This window comes from Mus musculus, chromosome 18 (genome assembly GCF_000001635.26).
Source record: "Mus musculus strain C57BL/6J chromosome 18, GRCm38.p6 C57BL/6J".
In the NCBI taxonomy this organism is placed as follows: domain Eukaryota; kingdom Metazoa; phylum Chordata; class Mammalia; order Rodentia; family Muridae; genus Mus; species Mus musculus.
This window is the reverse complement of record NC_000084.6, coordinates 53,480,195-53,502,500: the sequence shown is the minus strand read 5'-3', so window position 1 is coordinate 53,502,500 and position 22,306 is coordinate 53,480,195. Positions and strand designations below refer to the sequence as shown.

The window sequence follows — 22,306 nt, the reverse complement described above, 5'->3', positions numbered from 1 at the left end:
GAAGCTGGGTACTTGGCAAAACTACGTAGTAACCTCTATCTGATGTCCCCCAAATCCTGCTTGTCTGTCATGCAAGGTGTCACACATACCCTATAATTCATTGAGTTAAGCATGGGTGCACAGGTTTAATGAACACTGCTGGACATTATTACTGACTCTGGAATTCAGGTGTGCATTTGCTAGTGGCCATCTATGCAGTAAGGTTTGAATTCATACAAATTTACATGGCTTCACAGAGCACATCCACATTTGCCTCCTCTGTGCATCCCACCCCAGCATTTGAAGAGTGGTCCCTTACCTCCCAAAGAGCCGCTCTAAGGAGAAATGAGAACTTACTCTCAGCCTGTGGTTTCTCTTCATGTTCCTTCTTACCTGTCAGCTTCCGTAGGAGCTACAGTTATACTGAAGGCTGTTGTTCATGCAAGATAACAAACAAGCCACCTATTCTTGCTCCCCTAAACAAGTTTGCCCCAACTGCACCAGAGGTGCTTGATCACATGCAAGTGGGAGATACCCAGACAGGAAGCACTTCAGGATACATACTTGCCCCTGATTGGATCTGGTGGGAAAAGCGTAGCCTTGTAGGTTTGGCTTTATGAGCCTCTGCAAACTGTACTACTTTCTGGAAACCCCTGGAATGGACCTGGTGAAAATTCATCAACCTGGCCAGTATTTAATTAAAGCTTGCTTCAGATTTGGCGCAAAGAAAACTGTGGTAGTGGTCTTATTCTCAACTGATTATTTTAACACTTCCCCTAGTACTTCCAATGAGCAGGGAGTATTGGGAGCAAGGTGGGATTATCATTGTCTAAACTTTGAAGCTATGGTTTCCCATTGGATTGACTGCTGACCCATTTGCCCCAGAGCATTGATGACAACAAACCTTTAGCCTACAGAAGCATGGTGAGTCACACCAGCATCGATATGTAATCCCTACATGAGAGAGGCTGAAGCAGGAAGGTCAAATCTGTCTGAGCTACGTAGTGAGTTCCAGGCCTTTCTAACTCCATTAGACCCTGTCTCTGACTGACTGACGAGGCAGGGAGAGGTGGTGAGCAGCTGAGAGGTGTGAAGGAAAACTGGATGGGAAACTGTAATCACAATGCACTATATGAAAAAATATACGTTCAGTAAAAGGAAAAAAATGGTGGGTAGCATCTTAGAAATGATGCTGAGGTTGTCCTCTGGCCCACGCCTTTGCATGCTCACAAGCACAGGTGCACACAAAAGTAATAAACTACAGCTGAGTTTAGGGATAAGCTGAGTTAGGTATAAGGTGGCAACCACTTTGGGGGTCGAACAGCCCTTTCCCAGGGGTCACCTAAGACCATTGGAAAACACCGGTTTTTACAGTAGGAAGGGCTGGAGAGATGGCTTAGCAGTTAAGAGCACCGACTGCTCTTCCAGAGGTCCTGAGTTCAATTCCCAGCAACCACATGGTGACTCGCAACCATCTGTAATGGGATCCGATGCCCTCTTCTGGTGTGTCTGAAGACAGCAACAGTGTGCTCAAATACACTAAATGAATAAATAAATCTTTTTTAAAAATAAAAAAATAGAAAAAATAGTAGCAAAATGACAATTATGAAGACGCAATGAAAATAATTTTATGGTCGTGGGTCACCCCCACACGAGGACCTGTATTAAAGAGTCACAGCATCAGAAAGGTTGAGAACCACTGAGCTAAAAGATCATTTTCTTGACTAGCTGAGCCCAGAGAAAACATTCAAATAGTATTGGCCTTTTCCAGGGGTCCTGGCTCTTCTGCTGCTATAAAGTCACTACACTAACTTCACCTGGGATCAGGGTGGCAGATGATACACTGACCCAACTCAGGTCTTACTTTCAGACTTTAAAATATTTGCTCCCCTGCTTTGACATTTTGTCCCAAGCAAAGTGGAGTGATTACCCAATGTGTGACATAACTCATGGTGTCCTGGTGGCAGCCCTGAGTCTCTCTGCCTGTCTTCACGGATGTTTCCTGTGCTGGCTACTCTTATGTCAACTTGACCCAAGCTAGAGTCATCTGAAAGGAGAGAACCTCAGGTGAGAAAATGCCTCCATCGGACCTAGCTTTAAGGCATTCTCTTAATTTGGGATTGAGAGGGGAGGACCCAGCCCACTGTGGGTGGTTCCTCCCCTAGGCTGGTGATCCTATCGAAAGCAGCAAGCCATGGGAAGCAAGCCAGTAAACAGCATCCCTCCATGGCCTCTGCATCAGCTCCTACCTCTAGGTTCCTGCCCCGTTGTGAGTTCCTTTCCTGACTTCCTTCCATGATGAACAGCAATATAGAAGTGTAAGTCGAATAAGTCTTTTCCTCCTCAACTTTCATTTTGGTCATGGTGTTTCACTGTAGCTGTAGAAACCCTATCTAAGTCACTACCCAAAACTACTCAGATGAATGAGGGACCCTGAGTCTAGTTAGGCACAGATGTCTCAGAGCCAAAATGGATTTGAAGAATTCCATTCAGGGTGTTTCTCATCCCAAGGAACTGTTTGATGCACCAAACACATCCTTTATATTAGGGTGTCATTATGACCCTAAAGTAGTATCTCTCCAATCATAAGTCCCTGGTATACACGAGCCCAAAAGAGTAAATACAGACAGACAGACAGACAGACAGACAGAGCAAAGTTCAGCCTAGACAGAGTCCATTTGTAAGTTGTTCCCCAAGATCTTTGAGACAGAACATTGTTCATTTCCTATCCAGAGCCCACATACTGAACTCAGCGTCTTTCAGAGCCTGAAAGTCTTTCTCTTTAGCGAGGCCACTCTGAGAAACTGCCTCTTTTCCACATGTCTGACGCCAGCCAGAGATTCTTGTTTTCCTACCTTTCAAATCTATCCTACAGAAATTCGGGGGGGGGGGGGAGTTCTTTTCCAAGTATTGAGTAACTTTTTTTCCCCAAAGCAAGAGTATTCCTAGCTTGCAATCTGCCTTAAACTGATCAAGCCCACATGAGTAAGATGAAGGGAGGAGGGGCCGTGTCAAGCCAACTTTGCATTTCTGGCAACTGGTTCACTGTATATTTCATTTCAAAGGCCTAATTACGTCTGCATAAATAAACTGTGCTACGCAGCTTGATGCATGGCCATTTGTCATATTAAAACAATGGCACCCAAAGTAAATCCCCATTAACATTGTTTAACTTTTATGCTTTGGGGTGTTTGCTACTCAAATGATTAAAAAATGGAGTGATTTATGACATCGCAATTTAAATGAGGCAACAAAACAAATCGACTGTGAGTCACCAAGACTTAAAATGTACTAGGAGCCTAACTGGATTAGCTGTGAAAAAGGTACCCGTGGCTGAAGAGTCTCTGGACCCTATAAGGTGTGTGTGTGTGTGTGTGTGTGTGTGTGTGTGTGTGTGTGTGTGTGTGTGTGTAGCTTCCAAAGGGTACTGGCGGGTGGGGGTTAACAAGACACATTTTGTTTTTGTTTCAAGTTTTATCAAGTCCCCCACACTCACTCTGCAGGTAGATGGTATCATCAAACCTTTAGGGAATACAAAATGTAAATGGAGCATTAAGTATAAAATTTTCCCCAATCTTAGTTGAACTACTGTGAACCTATTTCTACTCATTCTACTTTCTTACTTTTAGAAAACTCCATAGTGTGTCTTTATTTTTATAGAGAGGAAAAATGCCGAGTTTGAAGACCGTTCCTTCCACGGGCCGAGTCTTCTAAAGTAAAACGCCTTATTCGGGCCAGTAAATTAACAAGTGACAGAATTAGCCAACTTTCCAGATATTTCTGCTCTTAACCATAAATTTCTGGATGTAGAAATGTTTGGTTTCTGCTGCTATCCAGCATGTCTACTTTGCTCCCAGGAAGAACCTTGTTAATCCCTAACCCTGTGCCTCCTAAATGAGGGCAGTGTTACACTGCAGCTCTGAAAGACCAAAGCTCCCTGCTCCAAATGCCAGCTCCAAGCTGGACTGTTGTTTTGAAGAGCAAACTTGGATCAGTCCTGCTATCCACGGAGCAGTGAGATTTTTGCTGTAGCCTTGAGAACCAAACTTCCTGTGTCTGTTCAATAAAAATACTTGGAGGTCTTTTAAAACAAGGCACCATATGAAGTGTGTCTAAACACACAAGAGTAAACTGAAATTTGGCTACACTCATTCTGCCAGTTTGAGTGGCTAGAGTGAACAACTTAAGATAAAAATCCTTTCCTTTGGAGTCTGAGTTATCCTGCGAGCCATCTACACTGAAATAATTATTTAGAAAATCACCAGATCGGCTTTTCCTGTCGGGCTACGTAAACAGTGACTTCTGGTGCGGTTGTTCCATTGCACGGCAGTCGCTGCACAACAGAAATGCATGTGTGGCTTGACTTCCACATTAGACCAGCCACCCAGCCCAGTAGGCAGTGTCTGAGGTTGAGCCTGCCCTGGCCCATAGGGAAATTACGCAGTGCACCTCTCTGGCCTCCATCCCGTTGCTCTGAGCTTTGTTTAAAGGCAACAATCTTCGCCCAAGCTGTGCCTTTCTCGTAATTTTAAATCTATTCAAATACCCGAACATTCCTTTCCCCCATCCAGATCTCAGCTCTCTCCGTTGCTTCTTCATATGATTCCTTGTTTTAGTCTCCCTGTAATGACAGCCCATACAACTCCTGATAGATGAAACTGCACCAGTTCAACTAGAGCAGCCACGGAAGAAACCGGAGGCATAGCTAGGGTTCTGGATCGAGTGCGAATCACATTTCAAACATTCCCTGGGTAGTTGCAGAGCCTGCTTGGGAGAAGCCAGGAATGCTATATCTCTAGTCTCAGTACCAGGTTACACACAGACAGAGATGAGGAACGAAACAAATGAGAATGAGCAACCAATCTAAGACTTTCATTTCTGCAAACCTCCGACCTGACAGATCCTAAAGATAACTGACCAAGTTCCCATGAAATGCAGCTACTTCTAGAATCTGGATATTGCACTACCTCTGCCACAATACATGATCTAAAAGCGATTATATAGAGATGATAGATAGATAGATAGATAGATAGATAGATAGATAGATAGATAGATAGATAGATAAACAGACAGGCAGACAGACAGATATATCAATAGGCAGCCACATGGTTCTGAGCTCTTTAATCCTCTAATGAGAGCCCAGGGTTCTGAATGGACTAGACATTCAAAGACCTCCGAAGTTATACTCCTAACACAAGGCAAAATGAACAAACAGGAAACCACCAGTTATGATGGCCCTCAGAAGCACATGTAAGGTACTGTGCTAAATACAACGAATACCCAAGCGCATGAGAGTAGCTTACCACAGAAAGAGACTGCACTGTAGACAGGGGACTGGGAAGCAAACCCTCTCTCACACAATCAGAAAAGAGGCTGATATAATTCTGAAGATAAGGAGGTTGAATTAAAAGCTTTCAAAATGTGAAGTACTCTTCTCAGGGTCATAAAAATTATACCAAGAATATAGTTATGGGTAACATAAAACTTTTTCATAGCATAAATTCAAATGTGTCAAATACCCAAAATGAGACTATATATGTGTATCTATTATATATGTATATACATATATATATATACATATGTGTGTGTTTATATATATATTTGATACCAGGCAGCTATTAAAGTATTTATTTCTTTAATTTCAGCATATTGTGTTTTATAAAAGTCACAAAACTCATTAGATTTTAAAATTGTTTAAGAAAGTATATTGTCATAGGGAAAAAATGAAATGTGAGAAAAGCAGATATTACAGGTTTGTTTTTATTTCTTCTCTATTTTTAGCTTTCTATAACAATTACCTTCTAAAACCAAGAAAAAAAATACACAAATAAGAGTCCCATAACCACAGATATGACACAACAGACTGAGGGATTAAAACAGGCAGTGCACACGAGAAAGCAGTAAAAACCACCTGCAGACAAGGATGAGCAAGGGGAGGAACAGAGAAGCTGGGAGTTTCTCAGCTCAGTCATCAGTCAAGGTAGAGGCTCACACTGCTAAAACCCAGTGTGCCAACCGTTCACACTTGAGAAATGAGTAAGTGGGCAACTAGAGATAACTATATTTAGAAAAGTTTATTCATTGACTAAAAAGAAAAAAATTCATTCCAAAGGTGTTTTAAATTTGCCTCTTTGCATTTGTTTGTGACTAAGGCTCACACTGTAGCTCAGGCTAGCCTGAAACTCTCTATGTCGCACAGGCTGGCCTGAATCTCGGAATCCTTATTGCCTCCATCTCTTGAGTCCTAGGATTACAGATACACAAGACATCACAAAATCTGTTCCTCTATATGGGAATTCCCATGCCCGTGCTCTTTTGTTCGTCGGAATCCCCTGCTGAGCTTTCCAAACTGTACATCTTCCAACCGCATCCCTGGTGACGCAGGTTCAGTAGCTTAGAGGTGAGAAGCAAGAGCTGTCCCACATTAACAAAGATGCAAAAGATAAACAAACCAACTATGAAAAGCATGTGAGGGCACATTGAAATTGGATATTAAATTGAAACTGGTTGTTCATATTTTCAGGCGATTATGTGGGGGATTTTATTTGTAATTTTTGAATCCATATCTTTCAGAGATAAGCTCTGGGATGCCTGTAGGTGAGGCTTTGTGGTGTCTGTGATTTACATTAAGATATTTCAACAAGGAAGGTCACTGGGACACTTATGAGCAATCCTAGCATGTGGCCTGATGTACCAACGATAATGGACGGTGAGGTGGCTTTGTGGGTGAAGGCTGGAAGGCCTGATTGATGTCCTGAGTTCAGTCCCTGGAACCCATGGTGGAATAAAAGAACCACCTTCCCAACCTCTCCTCTGACCTCCGCATGCACGCTGTGGCCATCGTTACATCCTTTGGGGTCTGTTTGAAATTTCTTAGAAACTGAAGAGAAGGGGGCTAGGTCTTCACGGACATCAGAACCGACACTCGGTGAATCCAATAACTTCAGCCTTCAGGGCTGGAAGGTAGCTCAGCAGTGGAATGCACACTTGGCCTGTGTGAGACCCCAGGCCTTTTTCTCAGAGCCTCACCCCCAGCACATACAATTTTTAGCATGAAAAACAGAAGGAAGGGCCCTTAAGGCAGCTTTTCAAAACCCACTCTTGAAAAAAAAATTAAAGAATGTTAGAGTTTTGTAAGAAAAACGTGACCCATATTTAATAAACACCTATCTGTATATACTAATCACTTTGAATAACCCCATAAGAGAAATGAGCCATAAGAGTGCAGTTTGAATCACAATTCCATAAAACCAAACATGTGTAAAATCCCTCACTAGTCATAAAAATATTAGTTACTAGCCTAGTTGTAAATGTCTAGCAATAAGGAAACAATTAAGCAAATTCTGACTTATCTATTCAGTGGATAATAAAATAATAATTATTACAAAAATAGTAATTATACCAGGATAAGTATAGATAATAATTTTTAGGAAAGTCTATTTTTAACATAATAGAAATACATACCTAAAATGTTTAGGAAAAAATAATAAAACTTTTTCTCTGGAGGTTTAGAGAGTTTTTTCCCCCAGGTAGTAAGCCCTGCAAATTTAAATTTCTTTTATGTATTTTCTCAACTATGGACAGTGATCATTAACCACCTGCTTAAGGGGAAGAAAATATATCCTTAATTTAGAAGAGAAACTAAGCATTGTCTACTAGTCAGTTCTGTCCCATGGGTAGAGACTGGGGCCAACTGAGGTCCCCAGGTTGGGGTAAAACTTCCCATTATGGTCACTCCGGTTCCATTGTACAAACAGGCAGCAGACAACCTGGAAGCGGACCATGATAGGTCACCATGTCAAAACAGCACACTTCAGATGCAACACTTTCCCGCATAGAATATTTTTTTAAATTATACACATTTGTTTCTCTTTAAAATGTTTTTCCCACTTACATCTTCTCAAAATGTTTATCCATCTCTAAACTTCAACTTTATAAGATATACTCAAGATCTTTTCGAGACAAAGTCAATTGAGGATAAATAAACACACACTCGCCATAAAATAAAAGAATACTCAGAAGTGGACCAAGATAACTCTACAAATGTCTATGGGCTAGCAGACATTGAAGGACAGAGTGAACAGTGGGGAGTTACATTTTAAAATTCAAATCTTTTACATGAGAATATGCTGAGATATAGATTAAAATACAACTTTTTAACCACATTTAAAACTGGCTTGGTTTGGTTTAGTAGCATAGCCATGGATGTATTTGAACCAGGGATATATTTAAATTTACACTATCTCCTCTTTAGCTTGCCTGCTCAAATTCCTTTCTGTTGCTTAATTTGCAAACAAGAGCTATCATTGGTAGTTTTAAAGGGATGAATCTTCTGAGATGGGTCTCTCTGACACTGCTGACACTGTAGTTCTAAAAACAGAAAATTATAGATTATCAGAGAAGAAAGTTCAGAAGTATCAGCTTGGAGTCTTGAAGCTTGCCTTGTGAGGCCACCCAAAAAGACAGCTTTCCTAGTAGTCCCAACCCTGGGCTCTAATCTCTAGCCCATGAACTGATGCATTCCATTAATTCCAAGAGGGGGAAGGGTCAGGCATCACCACAGAAGCTTCTGGTCACTATAGCACAGTAGTGTACGATGATGTTGCTGAAGACCAAGGCAGTCCCTGGAAAAGAAACCAAACCTTGCCTTGATGGGCACCTGAGATCAAATACTCAATGTCACCACCTCTCCCTCGAGTTCCCTCTTCACTCTTTCAGAAACAGCCAATCCTCAGCCCAGGTCTTCTCTCCAGAAGTGGAGCCTGAACGTCCATCATCCGACCCTGAGCTCCTACATTCGTGGAATCCTTCTGAGCTTTTGTGCGTTTCTTTTCTCCCTCTTTTCGCACAGCTCACTGCTGTTTCCTGAAGGACTTGATCACTGGTTCTCAACCTCCCTAAAGCTGTGACCCTTTAATACAGTTCCTCATATCGTGGTGACCAGCCCCCTCCCCTGCAACCATAAAATTATTTTTGTTGTTACTTCATAACTTTAATTTTGCTACTATTACAAATTGTAAATATCTGGATTTTAATGTTCTTTTAGGGTCGCAACCCTCAGGTTGAAAACCACTGACTAGACAAAGGGAGAGACACCTGGATCTTGAATCTACCAAGAGGTAGGTGGTGTGGCAAAACCTAAGCAGTTCCTTTCTGTGCCAGCTAAAGACTTTACAACTAACTGCATGGCCCCACCATTGGAAAGAAAGAAAAGAGAAAAGCAAAGTAAAGAGGAAAGAAAAGACAGAGAGGGGAAGAGAAAGAAGGGAACAATAAAACCTACAGAATAGCTTACAGCACAAATGCTATCTGTCGTACAGCAATGCCTGCTTCGCTTCAGAGCACTGTTCCACCAGGACTTATTGCCTGGCTACTCCTGGACCATCAAACGAGGTGCCTACATCCCACGCCCAAGGCATCACAATAGTCAAATGCTCTGGAAGGCCTGCGAACTCTGGCAAACAGTCTGGATAAGATTAACATCTGTAGGGATCGGCGGACAGATTCGTGGAGTTGCTTCTCTCTTCCCCGTCTTTCCATGGGTCCCAGGGACTGGACACAAGTCACCAGGCTTGCAAGGTAAGAGCCCCTGCCTGCTGAGCTGTCTCTCGGGCCCTCAGGTCAGCTCCTAAGGACAATCTTACCCAGCGGTCCTTCTGACTTTTGCAGTCGGTTGTTGCGGTCTTTGAATTCCGTCTCTCCCGTTAGTTTCTCTGCTGTGGTTACTAACCTGGAAATGCCACATTACAAACTCACTTCCAAAGCTTGAAATGACTCTCTTCCCCAACCTCACTCGCCTCCTCAACCGCGCCGCTACACCCGCACACTCGGCCCTTCTATTATGCTCATGGAAGATGTTTAACTTATTTAAGAGAATAAATCTCTCTTTTGAGCACTTGACAATTTCCTCGTTAGTTATAAGCACTTCCTGGGCACAGACTGTGTCTCCCTAAGAAGACAGTCTTTCTTCATCCCACATAGACTTGGCACATAAAGAAACAAGCCAAATAAAGGCTGAATAACTAGATTCATGGCCCATTTAAGCAGACCATGAATATCTCCCAAGCTGGAACAGTCTCGGTCGACACTCCACACACCTCCACAGCTTCTGACCTACCCCTCGCTCTGATGTTACCACACAAGCCTGGGATGGCATCTTTCTCCCTGTGTGACACCTTCCCCATTTGTCTCTAATGAAGCCCCTTAACTCCTTCAGGCTCAGGGAGATGAAGTGGACCGCTCATCACTAGAGAACTACAAATGCCAGAAAACCGCATCGGTGACTCTGACCAAATAGGAAAGGAATGAAGGGCATGGAAGTGAAGCCCATCTCACTTCCTGGTCATTATCTACTACTTCTAAAGTATCTCTAAAGCATCCACTTTAAACTTTCCAGACACAAACTTGCCACGCTCCAAAGTTAAAAACATGAAATTTTCCATCGGGCCAGGCCACTAAACAGGGTTCTCAGATGCAGAAGCCACTCTTGTCCCACTTTGGCTGGGAGGGGGAAAAAGGCCAAATACCGAAGGTACCTCAAATGACCCACAGCCTTTCTCAAGCAGGCCAGCCTTGGCTGAGCTCTGAGCTCCCTAGCAGAGATAGCTGGGGTCCGAATGTGTTTGTCTTCTCCCTAGCTTCAGGGCCCTTCCTAGAGGTCTAAGAATTACCATTGCATAACTCGAAGAGTTGCTCTGGACTCGGATCCAAATTTAAATGAACTGTTAGGTTGCTGGGCAGCCATGGAGGCCCTCTGGGAAGGCATCAGAGACCAAGCTCTGTTGGGCTCCAGAGCTCCCTGGCAGGGTGGCAAGTCCCTGTTGTATGCAGTTGCCTGGCAGGATGCAATTCAAGAGGCTTGCAGCAGAACCAGGTAGCTAGAGAGCTGGTTTATTTGAGGTATGGAACACAGGAATTTGCCGGCTACAAAGAAATGAAGTAAATTAGGAGGAACAAGGAAATTACTGGCTAGGAGACAGAGTTATTATGGAAAGCTGATTTCACTGTCCAAAAATTCAGCCTGCATTTATTCTCAAAATTATCCAAATATTTCAACAATTATCTGTTTATGTGGTTGTTGTCTGGACATTTCCTGACTGTTCCTCTCCAGTTTTCCTTATAGTGTGAAAAGCATTCGCTGTTGAAACCATTTCCTAAGTTCCATCATAACCGGCAAAGCCTCGCCTGTCCCAAAACATCTGACCTTGGACAAGACTTTTCAGCTGACATAAGCACATGTCCTATTACAGGGGGAAAAAATATTTTTTTTACTTGTGGTACATAATTGAATTCGAGTTGTATATTTATCCCCTCCAATAACCACTGTGGACACTGATCCAAATGTATCTTGTAAAGATAGCGAGTTCTGTTTTCTTTGATAACTCCAGACCCAGAACACCAGATGTGATATGGGCAACTTAAACTCTCTTGCCTTGAAACTAGTACAGTATCACTTTGACTATGCATACTCTGCACCCCGATGTCTTTCTGTTTTGAACATTTTTGGAAGACACAGAGCATAATAACAAGTCCATGAGTCACTCACACGGAGGGGACTTACAATTCAAATCGAATTAACTGTAAATGCAAGCAATTTGAAAAAAAAATTAAGGCCTTATGTTCAATGTTGTCACAACATTTGTTCGGGATTTCGGCACTGTGGAGGCGTTTAGTTCCAGGCTAGCATTTGGACAGATGGCGAGCTCCCCCAGAGCATGTAGGTCAAACGAGTCAACTCAGCCTTATGTTGCCCTGCGTGGAAGAGCTGAGCAGACAGCCTCTCTAGACCACAGCTTCCTCATCTCAGTCCCACCAGCAGGACAGAGCACTCCCTGATCCAGAGAACACAGAAACAGGGCCAGCTCACAAAGCTGGTTGTGAAATGTCTTGTAAGCTGAAAGGTGGCGGGTAAAATGTTCACTGTTGTTCCGAAGACCATTAGTGTAAAGGGAGTTTATCCATGTGTTTTCTCCTGCAGATATTTTGGCAAGCCCGAGTCAGTACACTCACGCTGTCAAGTGATTAGTACACTCGAAGCCAACCATTGGACCCCAAATGGAGGAGTTAGAGAAAGGACTGAAGGAGCTGAAGTTTGCAACCCCATAGGAAGAACAACAATATCAACCAACCAAGCTCTCCCCTCCCCACGCCCCCCCAGAGCTCCCAGGGACTAAGCCACCAACCAAAGAGTACATCTTGTGCACGCCTGACTGGCCAGCAGTAACGATGCTGCAACAGGATCCTTCTGACACGTTTATTGGGAGAGCTTGATTGCAGAGGCGAAGAGACCCCAAGCCCAGAACTGGTGCTGCTTATATAGGCCTAGGAGAGGCGTGTCTCACAGCCGGATTGGTTATGCACTGTACCTCATTTGCATGTTCCTCATCTGATTGGTTACTCTCTCTCAGTACCTCACAGAACCTCATTATCATACCTCATTTGCATGTCTCACATCTGATTGGTTATACTCTCAAAACCTCATTATCATGCCCGGGCCAGGCAGTATCTTGGCAAAAAGCTTTACTGCATATGTACACATTGGTTGTTTGTCCAAACTTATGCGTGGTGGCCAGCAGTAGCCAGTGCCACTCTGCAACGGCACATGTGGCTTCCCACAAGTACACATGGAGCAACCCATGACTCCAGCTGTATATGTAGCAGAGGATGACCTTGCCAGGCATCAATGGGAGGAGAGGCCCTTGATTCTTTGAAGGCTTGATGCCCCAGTGTAGGAGAATGCCAGGGCAGGGAAGCAGGAGTGGGTGGGTGGGTGGGTAGGCACCCTCATAGAAGCAGGGGGGAGGATGTTGGATAGGGGGTTTGTGGAGGGAAAACTAGGAAAGGGGATAACATTTGAAATGTAAATAAAGAAAATACCTAATAAAAGAAAAAAAAAGAGAAGGAAGAAGAAAGAGGAGAAAGAGAGGGAAGAAGGAAGGAGGGAGGGACAGATGTAAATGTTCAACTGTTTGTTCAGTAATTAAGTAAGCCCTGTTCAGAGTAGACAGATAAAATTATGTTCACAGAGAATTTTCTTAGAGACCTAAGGCTACAAGCCATAGTGGGCCATAAAGCAGAACCTCATCATTATCAAGGCCATAGATGAAGAGAAAAGCATGCGGGACGAGCATGACTCTGAGCCGTGAGTTCATAAAAAGCAGAAGACGTGAACTGAGCCGACCAGAATAAGGAAGAAGAGCATCCTTAGAGAAGAAACGCCTGGGTAGGATCACTGCCATGGAAATCAGCCTCCTGAGGAAGAACGGGAACTGTTGAGTTAGCTCAACTGAGAGCTTATTCTATCTCTTCCTGACCTCTTTCTCCTACTCTCCATTCTCTGTGGGTTTCCTGTGTGTGACTTCCAGGTCATATTTCCCCTCCTTCCCTAACAGTTGCCGTAGACAGTTGGTTCATCTTCCTATGTGAGCCCCGGAAGGCTCTTCCCTACGTGCTGCCTATGGAAGTTGCTGACGGTCCTAGCACTTCATAAGCTTTCAGAGAATATAACTTTCAGCCTACTGTTCCAGAGCACAGAGTGGACTAGCTATGCCAAGGGCCTTGTGGGGGTGGGGGGCTCTCTATGAACTTTGGAATGGATGGGGTCTAAGAAACCAATGCAATTTTCCACAATGAAGGCATATCCAGACCCTATGATGAAGCCTGTGGCAGAAACGGTGGCCCCAGAGCTTCATAGGAGCCGCAGTCCGACAGCCAAAGCAGAAAAGACAACAACAAGCAAAAACAATCAAGGTCCCTGCTATGGCTAAGGAAAACTCCTTCCTTTGGCCCATCTAACCTTCAGTGAATCACTTTAGTTCCCAGCCTCTGCCTGGAAATTTTGTTATCTGAAAGATAAGTAGTCCTAACTCACTAAGGATTATTTAAGGTAGCCCTTGTAGGTCTGGGGATGTAAGTTGGTGGTAGACCACTTGATAAACATGAATGAACCCTTGGGTTTGAGCCCTAGCTTGACAGCCAGATACCTCTAATGGCCTTAGCAGAGCTCTTGGCATATAGCTTTAGAATAAGTATGTTAATATTTACTACTGCTTGCAGAACAAAAGTATTTATCAAGTAAGCTGTGGGTAGCCTGACAGTAGTGACACACACTTTTGGTCCCGGCACTTGGGAGGCAGAGGCAGGTAGATCTCTGAATTCCATGCCAGCCTGGTCTACAGAGTGAGTTCCAGGATAGCTATGGCTACACAGAGAAACCACACACACACACACACACACACACACACACACACACACACACAGAGTGAGCTCTGTACTAAGTATATTTAGCTGTTGATGTTACGAATATCTAAGGAAGTAATTACACTAACTTCAAATTTTTGGACTCATCGGCTGAAGGGACTGTAAGTAAAGAGGAAAAGGTAGATGCCTGTTTTAGAATCTCTAAGGCAGGTACAGTTCATAAACTCAATTTGAAACGACATCAGGACAAGTCATGATACCCCCCACAAGCTTCTGAAACTAGAGGATATAAGTGTCTAGGTACAGTGGAACAGGCCTATAACGGCACCCCTGGGAGGTGCAGGCAGAGGGATCTCTGAGTTCAAGGATACCGGGTCTACTTAGTAAGTTCTCAGCCAGACGGGGCTACATAGAGAGACCCTGCTTCAAAGAAAGGGAGGGGGCAGGAAGAAAGGCAGAGGTGGGGGTACAGTCAGATAATGAACAAACAAAACAATAAGGACTAGCAAGTTCTTCTGAGTGTGAGAATATAAAATTGAACAGGCCATGAATTCAGACTACCTGTAGGCAGGGGTCTGGGCAGGAGCAGTAACAGAAAGCCAAGGAGGAAGACGGAGGAAAACAGTCAACTAGTAGAGTTGGCATATAGAAAATTTACAGACTGCAAACCACAAAATTTACAGGCCAAAAATTCAAGGAGCAATGGCCTCTCTCTAGGATACAGGACTGCCCAGAAGGGGCTGGAGGGGGTGGAGTGGGACGGAAAGGACAGTGTAACTGGATGTGACACTGCTGGGAGCTGAGGAGCATAAGGCTGCACCTGTTACACAGATCAGACCCAGAGAGGGCAGGACACACTGAAAGCCTTCCAGACGGAACCTCCTCCCACAGCACACCCGGATTTCTTAGGAGCTAATTACACGCTGCAGTTGAAACAGTGTAACTATACCCGCCACTCCCGCTGCTTCCTTACGACTAGCCTTGTAGAGATCCGAAATACAGAGGAGATGCAAGTCAGGGGAGTTGATTTGGCTTTGTCTAGATCTTCTGTCGTCTTTATACCTATCATTTCCCACCTGCCTCTCAACTTACCTACTACATCTTGGGGTGGGAGAAGGTGGGTGAGGGAGATTGAGACTGTCCAAAGCAGAGTGGCCATATTGTAGGAGGGATAAAGGAGGGAGGGGCTGGAATGCAGCCAGGATAGGACAGGACGTGGATCTAAAGCAGAAGCAAGGCAAGAGAGAATGAGGGTACCAAAGATAAGAGGTAAACAGGACAAGTGAAAATCTCCAGGCATGGAAAGGTCATTTTGATTTTCCATCATAGTTCTAGAACACCTGTTTTAAAAACGAAAATTCCTGGCCCCTTCTCCAGAGCTACTGAGTCAAAAGCATTTGGCTCCCCAGCCTGAATGATGCTTGGCTTCCTATTCCTGGGGATTCTCGTATCCCCTAGACTCTAAGCCAGCGGTTCTCAGCCTGTGGGTCGAAACCCCTTTGTGGGTCCAACAACCCTTTAACAGGAGCAACATATCAGATATCAGATATTTACATTACAATTCATAACAGGAGCAACGCTACAGTTATGGAGTAGCAACAAAACTAATTTTATGGTTGGGGTCACAACATGAGGAACCATATTTAAAGGGTTACAGCTTTAGGAAGGTTGAGATTCACTGCTCTAGTGAGTAGAGACTGAGACCTTCTTAGGTAAGATAAAATCACTGGAAGCTTACCTTGTAACTAGTTGGCAAAAGTATGGTAAATTGTCTACATACAGTATACATTGTTTCTTTTATTATTTAGTGTTTTAAAGGCTGGGTCTTTCTATATAGCCGAAATTTGTCCTGAACTCACAATCTTCCTGGCTCAGCACACGGTTCTACATTTTATTATTATTATTATCATTATCATTATTATTATTATTATTATTATTATTATTATTATTATTATTATTATTTGGGATATATATATGTGCATGTCAAGGTCAGAGGTCAAACCCAGGTGTCATTCCTCGGGAGCTTGGTGTCGCCTTGGTTTTTCTAGACTTATTTGGGTCTCTCAGATTATGCTAGGCTAGCAAGGCAGTGAGGCCCACCCCCAAATCCTCCCGTTCATCTCTCCTTTACTGGAATTACAAGTGTGCACTACCAAATCCAGCCTTTAACATGGGTTGTAGGATCAAACTCAGGTCCCCCAAATTTGTGTGGCAAGCACTCTATGGACTGAGTTACCTCTTCAGCCCCTACCTGAGTGTTTGTGGGATAGCATCTTGTTGTTAGCTCTGTCTGTCCCAGAATTTACTATGCCGACCAGGCTGGTGTTGAATTTGTGACAATCATCCAGTTTCTGCCTTCCAAAGCATGTACGATGACAAGTATATGCCGGATTATTGTTCTTAATATCTGTTTGCTAATAGTTTTGCCAAAGGTTAGCCAGTTAGCTAGGTGTGGTGGCACATACCTCTAATCCTAGCACTCGGGAGGCAGATGCAGGCAGATCTCTGTCAGTCCTAGGGCAACCTGGTCTACAAAGTGAGTTCCAGGACAGCCAGGGCTCTACTACACAGAGAAACCCTGCCTTGAAAAACCAAAAATGTTAGCCAGTTATCTGAGAATCAGAGCAGACACCCAACACACAGAACTCAGACAGTACTGCAAGTAGCTGGGCTTGTGGGTCAGGGTTGAGGCTGGAGTGGTTGAGATATTTTTAATCTTCTCTCTCTCTCTCTCTCTCTCTCTCTCTCTCTCTCTCTCTCTGTGTGTGTGTGTGTGTGTGTGTGTGTGTTTGTGTGGTGTGTGTGTGTGTGTGTGTGTGTGTGTGTGTGTGTGTGTGTGGTGTGTGTGTGTGTGTGTGTGTGTGTGTGTGTGTGTGTGTGTGTGTGTGTGTGTTTGTAGCAGAGGCAAGCATGTGTGTCATGGTTCTCATGTGAAGATCAAAGCAAAGCTTCCAGGAGTTGGTTCTTTCCATGAAAGTCCCAGGGGTAGAATTTCAGATGGCCAGTCTTAACGACAAGGACTATGGCCTGCTTAAGCCATCTTGCTGGCCCAGCTGAGACCTATTTTGATGGCCTGTTAGAATTGTCATCAAAGTAAGAACTCCAGGCACTATAATAGAAATGATTGATATGAGATACATCTATTTTAGAAAAATGTTGATTTTAGTCTAACTTATTGCTCTCTATTGTATGTGTTGGCACTTAGAATTTTTTCAAAATTTCTAGCTGCAGATTATCAAGCTGGAGTTCTTGGTTTTTTTCTATGGTTCACACTGATTGGATCTGTACAACGTGCTAATGGGGCCATATTCACTGACACAAAGTAGCACACATATTTTTATAGGCAGTGGCAAATGTGCCACTGGGAAGATATGCTGTTATTTAATATTTATTGACAAGTAACAGTGTGCTGGATATCGAGATGTATTCAGAACTCAATACCAGTGTCAAGCCACTCTAATGAATTGCCCCTGATCTGAGGTCCTTGGTCAAGCGGTCTTTGCATCTTGAAGTTTCCTTGTGATTATTCCAGATATCACAAAGCCATTCCCACTGCATTCCATATTCAAGAGGGCTCATTGATAGGAGGCCTCTGAGTTACTGAAATGATGTTATGTCTAGACCAAATGTTCTATATGTTGCCCATACCTGTATCCTTCTTACCCTCCATAGAAATATAGCTGTAAATGTGAGCTCATTTCCTTTTGGTTGAAAGGATGGAGAGATGTTGTCCACAGTGGACTAACAGAGTCAGGTGGAAGAAATACACTCTAGTGTTGTGTTGCATGACTGAAAGCCTAGGACAGTGGTTCTCAGCCGCCCTGATGCTACAACCCTTTAATACAGCCCCTCATGTTGTGGTGACCCCAGCCATAAGATTATTTTGTTGCTACTATGTAACTGTAATTTTGCTACCACTCTGAATTGTAATGTAAATACCTGATGTGTTATATCTCTAATATGGGCCCCCCAAAGGAGTCACAACCCACAAGTTGAGAACCACTGGCTTAGATGATTATATTGAACTATATACTCCAAAACACCTAGAAACATTTTAATCATTTTCATTGGAAGTAAATTATAAATGTTTGAAACCATAGATCCACCCTGATTTGAAGCCATAGATATACCCCGATTTGAGCATTACACAATGTATGCATATATCTAACATTATGTGATCCATCAAAAATATATATTATAATATGTATTGATTTTAAAAATAAAAAATATATATATAATAAAAAGAGCAAAGGCCATCTAGTAATTTCAAACATATCTACAATGTGTGGTATATATCTTTAGTACATAATACTTTACTTGTGAGTAAGATTAAACATTGCCTCGAAGTCTTATTTAAACCTGATTTTGTTGTAAGTAATTACATCCAAGATGCATATTATGGACTAGTGTATATGATCTTTTGTTTTCACAGATATATAATAAAATTCTTTAGAAGGCATCTTGGTGCATATTTATGGTATATAGTGATGGCTTCATGAAGACTTTTTTGTTCAAATATATGATACTTTGACCTTTTGCTCTACCAGGCCCAAACTATTTTATATCTATGTAGCATATACTAGAGGCAAAACTTACTACTAAAATACAACTGAAAGTGGAAAAAAAAATTCCTCAATTGTTGCACAAAAGTGCAACTTATTTTCCCTTTGATCTATACAGCACACTAATCCACTATACTGATTAATACAGAGAGAGATTCAGGAGTTTCTTAGTACATAACTATGTAAATTCAACTCTTCATATTTTAAAAGAGCATTTCAAAACATCTTGATGCTTTTGTTTTTGTTTTTGTTTTTGTTTTTGTTTTTTTAAAGATGTTGTTGTTGTAGTTAGTCCCTTCTTATACAGGAAAGAGATTGCCCTCCTTCTTGGAAGACTACTACAGTTTCCTTACAGGACTGAAAAGGTCCCTGGTTTTTTTTAAGGATGCCTGCCATAAAACATATTTAAACATCGGAAGTGTTTCTGTGATATCAAAGGGTCTGCAGACTTTGAACTAAAGTTCTCACCAAGAGAGGTAGTGTGATGGGTGCCTGAGACTAGACTTAAAATCAAAATCTGCTCGCTGTGAACCAAATTTAAACGTCTGTGGGAGAGCCTGTGAGAATGGTCCCACTGTGTGCTGCTATACAGATGTTGTTTGTAGTATCAAGGTCATAGTTCAAACATCTCTCTCCACAACAGTGATTCTATATAAAATAAATGCATATTCGAGTACTAAGCTCTCCTTCAGAGGCCACTATGAAAGCATCACCTATCATCTCTGTTTGTAGTCTTATATGATTTGAATTCTTATGATGTACACTAATTACTTTTAATGCAAAAATCCATTTATACTATCTTAAAACTTAATGCTGAGATTTTTTTTTCCATCTCACAGAGTGAAACATCACATCACAATGAACTGACATTCAATGCTTTCCTTAGGTATGTGATTGGTTTTCAGGTCTCTCTCTGTTTATATATATATATATATTTTACATCCTCGGTTCCAGAAGCTGCATTCTAACTTAGAACCTGCTGAGTTTGGGGAGCTGTGTACTGTTCTGCTGTCTTCGTGAACAGACAGACAGAACTCACTGTTCCTCTGCGATAAACATGACTGTCCCCGAGTGGGCTAACAAGCTTTGGGGGCTTCACAGGGTGCTGAAAACATGCCTTGATTGCATTTAATTTGATTCCGATTAAGAGGCACTTAAGAAGTTTCTACTGAATTAGATTACACCGAGCGTTTCTAAAGAGGACACTTCGTTATTGGAGGCAGCCTTAATTTAAAATTATCACAGAGGGGAAAACACTGTTCATTTTAATAAAAAATGGGCTTAATCCCATGACATTATTTTACAAATGCATATTGTAGGTTATGGCTTATTAAATAATAGTGTGGGGGCCCTGCGAGAATCATTTGAAATACCACGTGTCTCATTCACAGTTCACCCGACCGAGACAAGGGTGATCACATTGCTTTTTAAAAACTTAACAGAAACCAGAAACGCTATGGGGGAAATTTTATTTAAATGAAAATAAAGAGATAAAGCTGCGGCCCGAGAGTGTAAATTCTGCCTTCTCATCAGAGTTGTAAGCAGTGAGTTTTTCAGCTGACTAAAATGGAAGGGAACTTCTGATTTATCGAGGAGTGATAGCCAAATAAACGAAAAGTGCCACCGATTTCCTGAACTTTCTGAAATGTCATATTGCTCCTTTTTAAATAAAGAACTACCTTGATGTCAAAATTTTACACACAATCAGAGCAAAAACCAGCCCCCCCCCCCCTTTTGAGTGTACAACAGTGTAAGGGATTTCCCCCTCCTAAAGTCATTATTTTACAAGCCTTGGTTTGTGTTAATGTTTCAAAAGAGAAAAATGATTAAAAGCAAATGTCTGGAAGTCAGTTATTTCATACTAAGCATAAACCACACAGCTAGCTTTCATTGGATGAAGCCCTGCAGACACATTTGGCTTGCCCATCACTGATACTTCAGGAATAAAAGCAACTTGTGGTTTGTGGTTAGTGATTAAGCACCAGTGAACGTATGTGTGTTCTTGTATAGAAAAATCTGCTGCATTTTGAGCATTTCTCACTTTGTAACAACATCTTTATTATGCCTTTCAGAATTAATTGACCTAAAACCCAGCGCGACTCCACGATATATCTATTGGATAATTAGAAGTCTGAGGACCAACAAATAAAACCCATTATCGATGTGCAGATTGCCAATCAAACAAATACTTTGCAGCTGCAATTGGCAAACATTACTTCCTTTGAAATGACTCCGTGCTGCTGATGTAATTCACACCACCAGTTTCCATACCCTTTCCTAAACAGATTAAAAATCTAAAAATAATCTTATGAGGTCAGGAGGAGGAGGAGGTAGGAGGAGTGGATGTCAGGTTAGGCTAAAACACACAGTATGGTGACATCATGAAAATAATAAATAAACAAACTCTGTAAGCCTTGAAAACAACCCACACTTCCTCTCGGAGCCTAGGTGGGTCTCTTCTGGAGACAAATGAGGAAGGGTCCACAGCAGTAGGCTTCTTAGGAAATCTGTCTGACCTTGAGAGCAGAGACCTCAGGATGGGGGCACAGTGACCTACTTTAGTGATCAGTAGCTATAGATATCAGAAAATGCACTCGCTGTCAATGATCATTGCTAAAATCTGTCTATACCACACTGGAACAATCAATTTTGTAAATGATTGCAATAATCAAGGAAATTGCCTAATTTATAAATCCTTGCGTAGGGCATTTTAATGGATCCCTCCATTTTAATGCTGATGCCCTCAGAGCTCAATGAATTGTTGTCTAGGCTGTCTTTACACCAAATGATAAAAACATCCCGTCTCGCAGGGAAACCGCATCTCATGGATATTCAGACCCTCAACCTGCGATCGCTCGCTCGTTAGCGACTTCCACAAAAGTTCCATGCTCAGGAGCTTCAGGAGGAGCAAATGAGCATGCGTGTTTGTGTCTGTACGTTTATGAAAAACCACTAGAGTTTTGGGACCTGAATAAATGACTTGTAATGAATTGTACCAGAGTAAACACATCCTGTATCCTGGACAACCCATATCATAACGGGTTGTCTCTTTTATTGCCTAAGGCTGGGCCAGTTTTTATTTTGGGGGTTACTGTTGTTGTGGTGATGGTGGTGGTAATGGTGGTATAGTGGTTGGCTGGTTCTTTTTAACCAAGTCTCGGAGTCTGCAGGCTCCACCACATGAACCTCCCAAATAGTCAATCATACCAGCGTGGATGATGCTCGTCTTGCTAAAGCATACATGAGCTGTCCCAGCCCTCCTTTGTCCACTAACAGGTGGATTTCGGGGTCCACCCGGAAACGCAGGCTGCACACTTAGCTTCTCCCCTAAGCCCTCCTGACGAAGCTTACTCATCTTGGTTAATCTTTGGCCAATTGATTCTGGCCAATAGTGTACTGTCAGAGCTCTACTTACTGCTCAGTCTCACCGCCCTGACGTTTATGGTGCACTGATTGGCCTCTGTCAGTGGTGCTGCTTGTAAATTCACTTTGAAAAGCTTTGTGTTAACAGCCTTCAACCGGGCTCCAAGAAGAGTACGAACAGGCAGCCGACAAGCTCGACCTCC

At 42.6% G+C, this 22,306-nt stretch overlaps 1 protein-coding gene across 5 annotated transcripts in view; it reads right to left on the bottom strand.

Annotated features, from left to right (window-relative positions):
- Window positions 1-22,306, bottom strand: part of Prdm6 (PR domain containing 6) — a 111,950-nt gene that overhangs the window by 73,404 nt on the left and 16,240 nt on the right. The window contains exon 4 of one of the 5 annotated variants that reach the window (XM_011246905.3): window positions 5,598-9,709. The exons of the other annotated variants lie outside the window; for them this stretch is intronic. Within the exon in view, the coding sequence (XP_011245207.1) occupies window positions 9,620-9,709 (90 nt within the window). The 3' untranslated portion in view covers window positions 5,598-9,619. Of the gene's footprint in view, window positions 1-5,597; window positions 9,710-22,306 lie in introns of those variants that run through there. 5 annotated transcript variants of the gene reach the window in all.